This window comes from Triticum aestivum, chromosome 6A, assembly GCF_018294505.1.
Source record: "Triticum aestivum cultivar Chinese Spring chromosome 6A, IWGSC CS RefSeq v2.1, whole genome shotgun sequence".
NCBI classification, from domain to species: Eukaryota; Viridiplantae; Streptophyta; class Magnoliopsida; order Poales; family Poaceae; genus Triticum; species Triticum aestivum.
In genome coordinates this window covers 14,276,581-14,291,132 of record NC_057809.1, presented here as the reverse complement: position 1 = coordinate 14,291,132, position 14,552 = coordinate 14,276,581, and the positions used below count along the sequence as shown (strand labels likewise).

Genomic DNA, 14,552 nt, shown 5'->3' with positions numbered 1-14,552 from the left:
TCCGTAATACATCATCTCGCAATTAACTCATTAGTTGCAATGCTTGCAAGGCTTATGTGATGTGCATTACCGAGAGGGCCCAGAGATACCTCTCCGACAATCGGAGTGACAAATCCTATTCTCGAAATACGCCAACTCAACATCTACCTTTGGAGACACCTGTAGAGCACCTTTATAATCACCCATTTACGTTGTGACGTTTGGTAGCACACAAAGTGTTCCTCCGGCAAACGGGAGTTGCATAATCTCATAGTCATAGGAACATGTATAAGTCATGAAGAAAGCAATAGCAACATACTAAACGATCGGGTGCTAAGCTAATGGAATGGGTCATGTCAATCAGATCATTCACCTAATGATGTGATCCCGTTAATCAAATAACAACTCTTTGTTCATGGTTAGGAAACATAACCATCTTTGATTAACGAGCTAGTCAAGTAGAGGCATACTAGTGACACGCAATTTGTCTATGTATTCACACATGTATTATGTTTCCGGTTAATACAATTCTAGCATGAATAATAAACATTTATCATGATATAAGGAAATAAATAATAACTTTATTATTGCCTCTAGGGCATATTTCCTTCATAGACAAATTGAGTGGAAGTCTAGCCCGTAATAGAACATCAGCTCGCGGACGAAGGGGTGGAGTGGAAACCCTAGCCCACGGAGGAAATGAGGGATGAATACCACTCTCTCGTTGGGCTTCAGTGTGGGGACGATTTGCCCCTTGGCTGGAAGACGATGGGCGATTTCGTTCGCCAGATACCCGGCCGCCCGAAGCTCAGTAATGTCCTTCTCCTTGACGGAGGAGGCCATCCACTTGCCTTGCCCTCCGGATTCAGACATGGTTGAGTGCTTGCTTGAGATGGAAAAAGATGGAGGCTTGGGCGCTGGAGCTCGAGAATGGAAGGGCTGAGGAATAGAGAAGGCGTAGGTGAAGAAAGGGAATCCTTGTCCCCTTATAAAGGCAGTGAATATCAAACGCCTCCCCACTCACCCTAAAAACTCGCCTACTCCCAAGGGCTGTGAAAATGGCACGGTTGGGTTACCCATACTCATATTGATGAGAATCCCTCAATAACGGAACACGATCTCTGCTTTGACAAGACGTGCCAATGCCAACCGCGTCTCGAAACATGGAACGACAGGCGAAGAAACGGTTCGATATAATGACCGGACAGACGTGATGTCATCTTACAAAAAGTTGTCAGTAGATGGGACTTGTGAAGTATTATATTCTCTGCAGCCGTATATGGTGCTTGTGTTGCAGATCCGAACACCTTCATTTTATCCGAAGACTATCTTGGAGTATCCGGAGAAGGGAACCCGCCTTGCAATGTCGAAGACAATCTGCGCATCGGACACCTCGTCATTGAAGCCTGGTTCAGGGGCTACTGAGGGAGTCCTGCACTAAGGGGTCCTCGGGCATCTGACCTATTGATATGGGCCGGACTGATGGGCTGTGAAGAACGCGAATACCAAAGACTGTACCCGTGTCCGGATGGGACTCTTCTTGGCGTGGAAGGCAAGCTTGGAGACCAAATATGTAGATTCCTTTCTTTGTAACCGGCCTTGTGCAACCCTAGATCCTTTCTGTGTCTATATAAACCGGAGGACTTAGTCCGGAGGAGGAGATATTCATCATCATAGCCATACAAGCTAGGCCTCTAGGGTTTAGCCATTACGATCTCGTGGTAGATCAACTCTTGTAATACTCATATTCATCAAGATCAATCAAGCAGGAAGTAGGGTATTACCTTCATAGAGAGGGCCCGAACCTGGGTAAACATTGTGTCCCCCGTCTCCTGTTATCATCGATCCTAGACATATAGTTCGGGACCCCCTACCCGAGATCCGCCGGTTTTGACTCCGACAACCCCCCCCCCCCCCCCCAATTACGCTGCCTCCCGCCTAAGGTTGATAACAGAGGTGCCACTACACCACAACACTTGATTGGGGACATTTAATTGCCGGAAGGAATACATAACCAAGGGCAAAAGAACTGCCGGGGCATTTGTTTCTGCCGATACAAGTACGTGATGGCAGAAAAACTGCCGGGAGAACTTGAAAAACAACGTCACACGCACTGCCGGTAGATTTAAGGGCCCATTGTCTGCCGGAACAATTAAACAGCGGCCCGTAAGCTGCCGGGGCACCGTCTTCGGCGCGAAACCAAAATTGTATTGGGCCTTAGCGCGGGCTAGCAAGGAAAAAACGCGCGATCGACGAAAATTTTGGGCCGAACATAACAACAGACGCGCCGACCCTCCATGGCTCCAACAGACCATAGAGCCTCCCCCAGATCTCGACGCCCAATCCACCCGTACCCTCCACCAGATCGCCGCCACCGCCCCCAACTATCCCAGCGCCGGCGGCCGCCCTCCACCTAGATCACCACTGCCGCCGTCACCCACCACCGCCGCAGCCCTCCGTCGGCCCCAACCACCACTGCAGCCCCTCCGCCGACCCCAACCACCACACTGCTGCCGACCGCCCTTCGTCCCCAACCACGCCGTCGTTGCCCCCAACCACTCCAGAGCGACACCGCCGAGCACCCGATTGACACGGAGCACCACTAGTGTCGCCGAACCGCTTCACCGGCGGCGACCATCTTCCGCGGAACGCCTTCCTCACCACCACCCTGAGAGCTTCCTCCCTCGAGCAGGCTGCCTCCTCTTCACTGAAGCACCAAGGGGTCCGCCTCCTCTCCCGTGAGCATCTCTACCCCAAGTAGCGGAACGTCGACCTCAAGCGGCCACTATAGCGGGAGCCCTCCTCCCACCTCCCCGTGAGCATCCCCTTCCGCCCTTCCTTCTCTCTGTATGTTTCCCCTTGAGATAAATCCGAATCAAATGTTCGTTCTAATTTTTGCGCATTTGTAATCCCCTCGATCGGCCAACTCCTAGGATTTAAGGGTTGCGGCTGCAGAATATATCTGCATGTTTTTGGACTACACGGTGTGCAATTGTGACATCCTTTGCTGTTGATGGCTGACCCTGTGCTAGGATGAATATTGATATCGGAATGTTTTAAGGCTACTATCTGTCAAATATAAACTGTGGAAGCATGTAGATCAGTTTGGACTTTGGAGCAGAGCTATACAAGCAAATTAGATGGGTATTGTGCGATTGACCAAACAATAGGTAGTTTCGACTGATGAATTGCTGCCTATTCCGGTTCTCATGTGTGTATTTGGACTTTGGAGAACCCTGACAAGAAAGGTTACTTAGTTTAATATCTAATTTAGGTTGATATGATGTTTGGCTTGTGGGGTTTACAATTATTTCCCCTTTCTGTTGAGATGCACGACTCTCTAATGGCAATTTGTCAAATGCCAAAGGCAAAGTTTCAGATGGGAAATATCATTGTACTTTGTAGACCCTATAGTGATATGGTTTCGGTTTTGCTTGTGGATCCGTAGGATTGTAGATTTTCTTCTGTAAAAACTGTATAATGTGCAAGTTTCTAGTACCTCTATTCTACTATTATCCTGTAGTTTAGTTACATTTTTTGGAATCTACAAGTGCAATAAATTTGCTCTTTAGTAAGACTATTTATTTGTTGCTGATAAAGGACTTTTTGGATGCTCGTTTTTTAGGTTCTGTGTCCAGGTTTGGTAGTAGTGCTGGTGTGTGTGGCTATGTTCCTAAGTAGAAAAAAAATGGAAGAAATGGGTCATGAGGCTAGCTCAGTACCTTGCTCTTTTTTCCTATATGTAATTCTTACAAACTATTCTCTAATTTTCACTGGGTGCTTTCACTGAAATAAACTTTTTAGATTGTTTCTCCTGTGATCAGCGTGCATCTTCTAGTAAGCATGCCTTGTGTATTCAGAACTGAGCTTTTGCATCCTCTGTGTATTCTGAAGCTTAGTCTTGTGTTATTGGGCAGTACTTGACACAGACTCGTTGGTTTGCCTGCCATAGAACCATTTATGAGGAGGATATGTGTTGCCTTCTCTTGTATTCCTACGCATTGTCTAGTACTTCCTTTTCATGTGTAAAAAATGGTTGACCGGGCATTACACTGTTTAGTATTTTGTACAACAGAATAGGTATTCTGTCAGCTGCTGTTTGCTGTTCTTTGCTTAACTAGATACCAAAGTATAAATGACAAGCTCACGTACAAGATGTCAAAGTAAAATTAAATTAACAAGCTCTTGTTCTTTGATTAATAATATGACAGCTTTGCAAATAACAAGCTTCAATACAAAGATGTCAAAGTTTTGATATAAATTGTACTAACTTATAATTGTGGATTCTAATTATAGTGCTATGTTAATTTAAGAAGTATAAACATGCTATGCTTAGCATGCAATTTTGGAAAAAAACATCCCATGTGTAAAAATTGTTTAACCTTGCATTTTGCTGCTTACTGCTACCTCTGTACCATAATATAAGACATTTTTGCAGTTCAAATTAAATTACAAAAACGTCTTATATTTCTAGTGAACGTACATGTCAGCTGCCATATCATTTGCTTTGGCATGTATTTAGTGTTTTTATGATTTCTTGTTTTGATGTTACAATTTTGTTAGTTTCTAGATATTGCTGGTTTGTACTTAGAAAATATTCAAAGTTGATTCTGTTGTCTCTGCAGTTCAAAACGTTTTGTAGGCTGAAAATTAAACCAAGGCTTTATGCAGACAAACAAGCTGAAATACCAAGGCTTTATGCAGACAAACAAAGTTTAATTTTCTAGGCTAATTCAACTTGTTGTGCGTGATGTAGGAAAGTGAACCAATAAAAATTGTTTATTATTGAACCAAATGTTCTTAGTGTTTCAGTTGATTTGTAAATATGTGGGCTTGCCCACTAATCAGATACCATTTTAGGGGACCTTCATTTCTAACTTGTCCAACAAAAGCATGGAACTAGGAAACTAAACAGCCCCCCATTAGAAGATCCTGAAATATATGCTCCAGCTAGTTCCCCTCTTATTCTGTGTTGTAGATGCAGAGAGCTTAGAAGGAAAAGCAAGCCCAAATACAAGCTAACTTAATTCGCTGGCTAGTACAGTAACTTTGCGCATGTTACCTACTTATAACATCTTTCAGAACATATGCGGCTGCTGTATGTAACATTTTCTGGTCTATTGCAGGTTTCTCAAAGGTGCACAAGTTCACTAAGGTTTGGAAGATCTTTAAGCTGCTGAAGATTTGGAAGACCTACAATTAAGTTGATGGAGTGATAATGTCACGTGTCTTGTTTGTCCCTGCTGCATTTTGGTGGTTGTTAAGCTCATTTTGGTTGTGTGGCACACATCTAGAAGCATATGTGCATCTTTTGTGGCACTAGTTTAATTAGTTTGGTTGTGTGGCAAACATATAATATGTACTCCTTTTGTGGCACAACCTTGTTATATATGGTCGTTATGTTTATCGAATGAAGTTTAAGGTTTTCGATGAGGCCTATATCTTACTTTGATTGAAGTGCATGTATGAATGTGGTATGTCCTGATTGCCTAGACATATATAATTGGTGGATATTACATAATATGGATGCCCAGAATATTTCGCTAGTAAAATCAACATGCTGTCATAATATCTGCCGGGTAAACATGTTTATGTAGGCAGTTTAACTACCGGTAATTACAGTTTCACATGTTGTGACAATCTGCCGGGGGAAAATAAACTGCCGGGAAATACATGGGCCAGGGAAAAAAAACTGCCGGGAGAAGTTTATCTTCCGAGAGAAGTAATCCCCGGCAGCCGTTCTCGTGGCAGTTCTATCTGCCGGGAGAACCACTGTCCCGGCAGTTTGTCTGCCCTTTAAAGAGCCTTCTCCCGGCAGTTTCTCTGTCCTTACATTAGTGTTGTGGTGTAGTGTGCGTTCACTCCCAAGTCATTCCATTGGTAGCTTTTTTTTCTTTTCATGTATGTCTATAGCCCAAACGAACCTTATAGACACACAAAGAAAAGGAAAGAGTCCCGTTCCTGCCACCCCCCACTTCCATTGCAATACCCTAAAAAACAGGCTCGCATCCCTATTCCATTCCACACGGGTAACATCGGCGGTCAGATGACCCCCGACTATGGCCACCGCAGTTCGTCGGTGGTTATAGCGGCGTCGCTGGAGGATGAAAACGTCCTCGGTGAGGTCCACGTCCATCTCTCTCTGCAGCCATCCTCCCTCCTGCCCACGACGAGGCAGGACAAATCCTCGCACCTCCCATTAATAGAAGGTTGTCAACAAGATAAGAGGGGCTAGCCGGAATCAAAGCTATTGTTGACTAGATCTAAGGAGGAGCTGGCCACCAACCAGCCACTCGCACCACCAAAGAACGCCTCCTGCAACGTTTGATGAAGGCTCACTGCGGCCGCGGCATAGGCTGGTGGCATCGATAGTCTGAGGGAGCGGCGATGGGAAACCTAAGTGTGGTAGCGGCATGAGTGCCCCCAGGTCGCCCTAGGCATGCGACACAATAGTCATGGCCTCACCCCATTCCCCTTCTTCCTCGACCCAACTATCTCTTTCCCATCATTTTGTTACCTCCTTGCCTCATACCATCGGTAGATTTTCCATAATAATCATCCCTTGCTTCTACATTTTTTTGAGAATTATCCCTTGATAGTATATGCGAATTGCTAATTATATATCAGTTTGTTATCTTGGGCTGAAATCGCTTTTTTCCTTGTACGCCCACAGCCCAAACGGACCTTCCTTCCCAGAGGAAAGAAAAAGAGTCCGGCTGCTTCCTGCTCTTTTCCCCACTTCATCCACTGGAAAACCCTAGAAATAGTCTCGACACAAGGTCGGCGTCGGCGGCGAGATGACCACCGGCCGCGGCCACCGCGTTTCGCCGGCGGTTGCGGCGGCGCCGCTGGAGGACGACAACGTCCTCAGCGAGGTCCTCGTCCGCCTCTCCCCGGAGCTACCCTCCCTCCCGCTCGCATCGCTTGTCTGCAAGCCGTGGGGTCGCCTCGCCGCCTCCGCCGCCTTCCGGCGCCGCTGGCGCGACCACCACGGGAGACCCCCGGTCCTAGGCGTCTTCGATAAGCACCTGACCTCTCTCAAGTTCATCCCTGCAGTCCGCAGCATCCCCGCGGAGCGCTTCTCCATCCAGGTCTGCACCGCGTGGGACACCTGGCGCGTGCTCGGGTGCCGCCAGGGCCGCGTCCTCATCATGAACTGGACGCTGCGTGAGTTCCTCATCTGCGACCCTTTATCCGGTGACCGCCACCGCGTGTCATTCCCACCGGATCTAGTCGACGGCGGGCAAAGCGCCAACGGAGCTCTGCTCTCTGACGAAGAGCAGAGCCCACTGAAGCTGGTCCTGGTAGATGAGGCCCGCGCCAGAGTTGAGGCCCGCGTCTATTCCTTTGCGACCGGCACATGGGGAGACATCATCTCCACTGCTGAGCCATGTCATCTTACCAGTGTCCCCGTCACCGTGCTTGGCAGCCGCCTCTACTGTTGGCTGACAAAGCCTCCGTATAGCTTTCTAGAGTTAAATCTGGAAAGCCAGAGCCTAGCTCTGATTACAAGCCCTCCCCGTGCGAATATCAGCACCCGCAACAGCCAGATCATCCCAGGGGAGGATGGCGCTGTTGGCCTCTCCATATTGTTGTACCCTACCATCGAAATGTGGAACCGCAACATCGATTCTCACGCTGTTGCGACATGGGTGCTGCGCAAGACCGTTGTCATGGACAACTTCGTTGATCTGACGTCTTCGTGGGCGGCTTGGGACTCACTACTTATCGGGTATGCCGAGGATGCTAATGCGATTCTTATATCAGTGTTCAAAGGGACGTGCATCCGTGTCTTTACAGTCCAACTTGAGACAATGCAATGCAACAGGCTTCATGGACACCTTCTCCAAAATTTCTATTATCCATTCGCCAGTTTCTATAACGCAGGTAATTTACTTATCTTAACATTGAAGGAGTCACATCGATCCTTTTTTTTCGTGCATGGTAATTTCATGGATACCTTTGATGTGATATTTTCCCTCTTTGTTGATCCATGCATGGAATTATTGGTTGTATTTTTTCTGTGTCATAATTTAATAATTTCTCTGTGTCATAATTTAATAATTTCTCCTAAAATTTATCATCCTATTTTGAGTAATTTATTATATCATATCATAGATGTGAAGGTTTATATACTTTCTTCTATAACTATATGATTACCAGGCCCATCGGAGCGATGAATTCTTGCTCATGTGAACAATGATGGGGGTGCTGGTGGAGCAGAAGCATAATGGCTAGTGCGTCATGGTAATCCTCAAGCCACCTGGGCCGGGTTTCCCCAACTACTTCAAATGCAAATCTTATTACGGTTCTGGTCTCGTGTTTGTTTATTATTGTTGGCTTTTGGACCCTGCTTGGGTGGACTTCTGTAAAACTGTTTGTATGTGCACTTTGTGTTGTGGGTATATGTTTGAACTCAGGCTGGGAGCAGCCTGTTTGGAACATTTGTGGTGTATAATTTAACCTGAGTGAATGTTGTATGGGTAAAGTAATGATTTTACTGTATCATATCACCTTGCCATAAGGGTTCACATGCATCCTATATAGAGAACCGTTGCAAAAGATAACGGTGGTCGAAGAGCAACTTCATGCTAGGATGATGCCTTTTTTTAAGAAAAAAAGGAAAACAAGGTTGCGAGAATGATATCTCTGCTACTTGCTCTATTTCAATGTTTTTTGACTTTTTGTTAGAGTCAGATTTCAGTTTCGCCGCAGGATAAACCTTCTGGATATTTACATTCACATATCTTGATTTACAAGTTATGTATACAATAAATTATATGGGGAGGTCAGAATTGCAACACATTACAAAGGCGTAATGCCGTTTTACAGCTGGCAGCTTCTGAAGGTTCAAACTCTGAGTTGTCTTTCACGTACTTTCTCTTATCGAGGTACTATTTTGAGTTATATCGTTAGAAGCTGCATTACCTGAGCCATCTATTCTTGCTCTTTTTTGTTTCAGAAATAGGAGGATTTCTTTGTGGTGGATCCTTTGCTGCCTGTATCAATATATGAAGTTGACTCCTGGGTTTCGCCCTTAACTCTGAAGCCTTGAGGTATTCCTCACACATTTTTTTTCCTTGTATTCCATATCTTTTTTATTGAGCCTGCAAATTTTAGAGACCTTTGAATTTTCGAGGATTAAATTAACCCGAGGAATTAGAGTGACCACAATAGGCGTTTTCGTCGACAAAGTATTATGTACGACGAAGCTTCAGTGAAAAATGGGATGCAAAATCTGAACAGGTTCGTGCTTTAATACCAGTACATGTTGTATATGAATGAATTATTCTAATAGCAGATGATGAGCTGTAGTGCTCAGACTTGTGAGTGACATTGCAATTTTACCTAATATTGCTGGAATGGCCCTACTTTAATAGGAACAATTATTATTCTTGTGAAGCTAATATATGCTGATCTTTTTCTTATTGCCCGTGTATTAGTGACTAAAGAGATTTGTCCCCGCACAGGCATTGTTAGAGCATGAAGTACTGTCCAGCCATTGGTCGAAGAACCCTCCAGTTCTGTTTGATCTGCAAATTTCTTTTGACTGATATCACGGGTGAAAAACTGGGTTGATGAAGATGTGCTGTTTGACACATATCAAGGGTGAAATGGATCCGCTCCCAGCAGCTTAAAACGTAAATAAAATCTAAAAACCAGAGTGGTGTATTGCCTTCTAAAACCATAGTGTTGCTTATTTGGTGAATGTGATAACCATAACCATGTGTAGTTTAATTGATACGTATGTAATTGTCGCTTTCTTCTGTGGAATTTCCTTATAGGTCCATGGTGTGCATCAATTTGTTGCGATTGATGGATCATATCAATAGTTTAGGTCAGCATTTGGTTATCCATGCATTTTAGGCAAACATTGTGTACATTTGGTTGTTTCTGCAATGCCTTCTTTTTTTTTTCTTATGTGGCGATTCCATTGTCGTTTTGTGTGTTAACTTTGCCCTCTAGGATAGCAGCTTCGTTGCGTCAACCCTTTGGCCTGTACTGTTCGGCAGATTCCATGTGCTACCCCCTGGTATGTGCCACTTTCCTAATCAAAAGGGGGCTAGCAGAGGATTGTATCAGTGAATTCTTGGTATAGTGAGCCTAGCAGGTGGCGGGAGTCCAGTAAGATTGATGCCATAACTATACATCAAACTTTTCTTTAGAAAATAGTTCTCATTGCCTTTTAAAACTAGTGTTACTTATGAGGTAGATGTCTTCCTTATAGATTCATGGTGTGCATCAATATGTTGCGATTCATTTCCTTCCTAAAATGGGAAAGTCTCCAATAGTTTGCAAGGTGTTCAAAACATAGCAATATGTTCACGTTTCTCTGTTCACAGCAGCAGAACACGGCAGACATGGTAGAATGCATGTGTACCTCTACGACAGATCAAACCCAGTATTTGAACTGATTGTCTAGAGGAGCTTACTCAAAAGGAACAAAGGGGAAAAGGCCCCTCCCTCCCTCCCGTGTCGCCCCCCGTGAGGCGACCGGGGGGAAACCCTAGATCGTCCCCGGCCCTTGCCTCCCTCCCTTCGTCCTCCTCCCTCGCCGCCGCCTAAGGGCGCGGCCGGGCGAAGCCCAGCCGTTGCCGGCGGCGGCGGGGCCTCTTGGTCTTCCCGCTCGCGTTGGGCCGGCGCGGGCCGGCGCTCCGGGCCGGAGCGCGTCGCGGTGCTGGGCGTCACGGCGGAGCAGCGGACGGGCGCGGCGTCCCTGCGTCTTCGCTGCTGCGCGACAGGCAGCTTGGCGGTTGGGCGCGCCTGGGGCTCAGAGGTGGCTGCTGCGCCGGCGCAGTCAGATCTGGCGCAGGCGGCGCGGGCCGCGGGCGGCGCAGGCTGCGGGCGTCCACCCCATGGCTTGGCCCTGGCCGGTGGTGGTGGAGGCGCAGCAGAGGCGGGCTGGTTGGCGTGCTAGCCGGACTCCAGCTGATTCTGGCGGTTGGACGGCGGCGAGCAGCGCGGGTTAACTCCCTGGTGAGCATCCTTGGCGCTTGGTACTGGTGGATGGGTGTCCCTTGCTGGTGAACAGGTGGTCATCAGTGGCCTCACGCGGATCTGCACCGGCGCCGTGGTGGGGCGACACAGGGGGTGTCCGGTGGGGAGGTTGGCTGGAGGGATGGGAGGTGCCGATGAGGTCGGGCCACCCGTCGCTGGCACAGGGGTGTGCCGGTCCGGATGCGTCCGCTCCCCCTCCTCCCCCTTTCCTTGGCCGAGTGCGCGCGGCCGCAACTCCGGCGATTTTTGAGGCGGGGCGCCTACTGTTGTTCAGTTGGTTTTGGGCTGCCGATTGGACCAAAGCCAAGGCCTTTGGCTGGTCCCGGGGGTGTTTGGATTCAGGGTGGCGGCCCTGGAGGTGGGAGGCGCAGCGTTTGTGGGCGGAGCGAGCGTCTCAGGTGCGGGCAGGCAGCCATGGCCATGCGGGTGGCATGGGTGCTGGTGGTCGGCGAAGCTTGGGTGCAATGGCGGGGGGTGAGCCGGGGTGTATTACTTGCCCAGTTGTACTGGCCGACGGCGGCGGCGTCCGCGGACGTCGTTCCCTTCTTGAAGGCCCCGTCGCGGTTGTTCCCTCCCCATCGCGTCGCTCCGGGTGAAAACTTGATCTTTGGGATCGGACGGTGGCGCCGCTTTGTAGTCGTTTCCCTTCTTGGAGGCACTGTCTTGGAGTCCGTGCTCCGTCGTGGGATGTCTCACCCCTCCTCGGTGGCCATGCTTGGTAGCGTTGGGGTGGTGTGGCGGTGCCCGGCACCTATGTATCTTGCCTTGGGTGCGTGTGTCGTGTGTGGTGGTGTGTGCGTTTGTATCGATTTGTCTGATGGTCAGTGCTTTATATATAAAGCGGGGCAAGAGCCTTTTTCGGTAAAAAGGAACAAAGAAAAATCATGTGCTATGGTTAATGATCATGGAGCTGTTCTGCAAAGTTAGGGGGGGCGGATGGATGGCGAACAAGTTGGACATGATATGAATATCCACGCTCTGGTAGTGGTAGTTCTCTTTATTCTTTTCCCTTTCGTAGTGTCTTCCCTATCCCTGGTTTCTAGTTTCATTTTGCACAGGACACCCACTGTAGTGCATTGGTTTGACCTTTTGGGAGATTGTAGTCTGATATTTCTTTATCATATTTTTTACTCTGTTCATACAATCATGTATTGACATTTGGTTATGTTGTTACTATTTTATTTAGACCTATTGTAGACTAAATCAGTGGGAAGTGAATCGCAATTGTGGTTGTAGGGTGCCAAAACCATGGAGGCTGCGGAACTACTGCTCCCGCCCCTGTCCATCCGCGACCGGCTAAGGTCAATGCGAAGCGTGACTTCCATCGTCTGGGGCGGAGGAGCTGGAGACCTCCTTGACGAGTGCCGCCCAGTCGATTGGGTCGGATTCCTTGCTGGATCTGCTGCTGGAGCAGGCAATGGTGGAGGGGAGGGGACGAGAGGGGAGGAGATGGGCAGTGAAGACGGAGCGGTCAAGAAGAGCAAGGACTTTGACTAGGGTTTGATCTAGGTTGGGTATTTGTGGGGACAAGGTGGGTCAGCGCATTTTCTTGTTTCCTTCAGCCTTGTTTCTTCAGATTTACTTGTTTTCCTTACTATGCCTCTATGATTTAGGTGCAGGGGGAGCGCAGGATGGCTGTTATATCCTTGGTTGCTTGGCATGGCAAGAAGCCAAAATCTGTAGTTGGTCTACAAGCATCTAAGCCAAAATCTATTATGAAGGTGAGCGCCATCATCGGCAGAATAAACCCTCTTTAATCAATTGCTTCCTGGATTGTCTTAATGAATGAACATACCTGGAGAAGTTCTCCAAGATTCTCTAACTAGCCGAGGTTTCGAGGTAAACGAAAGCTACTCTATTTTATAATACCTGCTGCTGGTGCAGACTGCAATTCCATCATGGCATAATAGATTCTGTCATTTTTTTGTGCCTATAAATGTGCCCAACCGACACTATTGCCTTGAACACTGTAGTACATCTCTCTGTCTGCATGGTCCAGTAAAATTTATACCTTCGTCAGCCACTAACGCAGTCAAGTTTGTTCTCCCATTTTTTTTTCTCTGTGGGAATAGGTTTGTAAGGGTGCTAATAAGGACCAATCTGTTTATTTCTCTGAGGCGGTTGAAGATATCGACAGATGATTTGAAGTGAAGATGATCTACCAAGAATTAGCGACGATCAGAGATCATGGGCGTCCAAAGGAAATACTGCTTGCTTTTTCTAACAAGTATTAATCATATTTGTAAAGCTCTTTATTTGAACTTTGTTGTTGTAATTAATACTATTGAGGATGGATGCATGAGAAGTAGTGGTCATGCTGTTAGACAAAATTATACCGAGAACTTGAGTGAAGGAACAGCCAATTGGCCGATAACATGCCCAATTGCAATGCGAGACTTATATTTAAGACAACCTGCATAGTCAACGTTTGGGCTGGGAGGTGAGTGATCCGGACGAATCATTTGATGCAGCAGGGAAGTACCAACGGTTTCGTTCGTTGTGATGTTCCCCCAGTCTGATGAATCCCACGTCAGCTGGCCCAAATGATTCCCTTTGCAAAAAAATTAAAAGTGAAAAAACACAAAAACAATGAAGAAACACACAAATGAAAACCTGTACAATAAAAATGCGACAAAAATCTAGAAATTGCTATCAATTGTTATAATTGTGGAGGCTACCACACAGTATTAAAAAGGAGAAAAAGCATGAAAACAATGAAGAAAACCCAACTGAAAAACTGAGAAAAAAGTGTACAATAATAATGCCACAAAAATCTAGAAATTGGCATCAATTGTTATAATTGTGGAGGCTACCACACAGTACCAAAAATGCCACTAAGTTTCCAAACAAGCAATCAAGGCTCAACAAAACCACCTTAACATCGTTGATGCATGACATGATCCTTGATAAAACAACACCGTTATAAAATAGAAGCTGATCATCTCTGGATATTCAGGAATCGCCAGATTCCTGAGTATCATCAGGCATAATAATTAAGAGTTGCCTATTTGAACCTTTAGAAGCTGTGAATTGTCAAAATGTGTACCATAGCATATCCAGCACTAACTTCCTAACCTCCCCATGTAATCAGGAGGAATTTATGACTGAATCTTACAAGATCACATAACTTTTTTTTGAAAATAAAGATCACATAACATATTACCCTGAAAATAGCTAACACATGACACACCATCTGATTATTCATAACTGTTTTCAACTAACCATATGAAGTGTATTACTATTACTCCTGGACTCCTAGTAAAGGACTTGGTTCAAGTAAGCCCTGCAACATGGTTATGATATATTTATTGGTACAATAAAAATGTAGATAGAAGCAATGGTGTTCCCTTTAGAGCATTGTATATTTACCTTCATAATGTGTGATATTCCCCTAAAAGAAAGGTGTGATATTAACCATGAAGGTGATCTTTCGCTACACCCGTTATCTTAAACAACACAATGGATATTTATAGAATCTATGTGAACCTTTGCAGTAAAATAATATGATAGAACAAATTAATTAAATCAAAATAGTTTGCTATATCTTTCATACAGTAAAATCATTCTTTACCGGT

At 46.2% G+C, this 14,552-nt stretch overlaps 1 protein-coding gene and 2 long non-coding RNA genes across 4 annotated transcripts; all 3 read left to right on the top strand.

Annotated features, from left to right (window-relative positions):
• The first annotated feature begins 2,303 nt into the window (after positions 1 to 2,303).
• On the top strand, positions 2,304 to 5,394 carry LOC123129995 (uncharacterized). The gene is made up of 2 exons (XR_006463724.1): positions 2,304 to 2,794; positions 5,106 to 5,394. It is a non-coding gene; the product is annotated as an uncharacterized lncRNA (long non-coding RNA).
• Positions 5,395 to 6,682: 1,288 nt separating this feature from the next.
• Positions 6,683 to 8,733, top strand: LOC123129994 (uncharacterized). Its single transcript, XM_044549945.1, has 2 exons — positions 6,683 to 7,866; positions 8,143 to 8,733. The coding sequence occupies exons 1-2, from the start codon at positions 6,777 to 6,779 to the stop codon at positions 8,157 to 8,159; spliced, it is 1,107 nt and encodes a 368-aa protein (XP_044405880.1). The 5' UTR covers positions 6,683 to 6,776; the 3' UTR covers positions 8,160 to 8,733.
• Positions 8,734 to 10,620: 1,887 nt separating this feature from the next.
• Positions 10,621 to 13,389, top strand: LOC123129993 (uncharacterized). Of its 2 annotated transcripts, none has more exons than XR_006463722.1 (4): positions 10,621 to 10,956; positions 12,214 to 12,508; positions 12,591 to 12,698; positions 13,050 to 13,389. It is a non-coding gene; the product is annotated as an uncharacterized lncRNA (long non-coding RNA). The 2 variants fall into 2 exon arrangements; XR_006463723.1 differs by having other exon boundaries at positions 10,725 to 10,956; positions 12,597 to 12,698.
• Positions 13,390 to 14,552: the final 1,163 nt, after the last annotated feature.

Excerpts from the sequence above, each read along its gene's own strand:
- LOC123129994 (XM_044549945.1), top strand. The coding sequence starts at position 6,777 with ATGACCACCGGCCGCGGCCACCGCGTTTCGCCGGCGGTTGCGGCGGCG.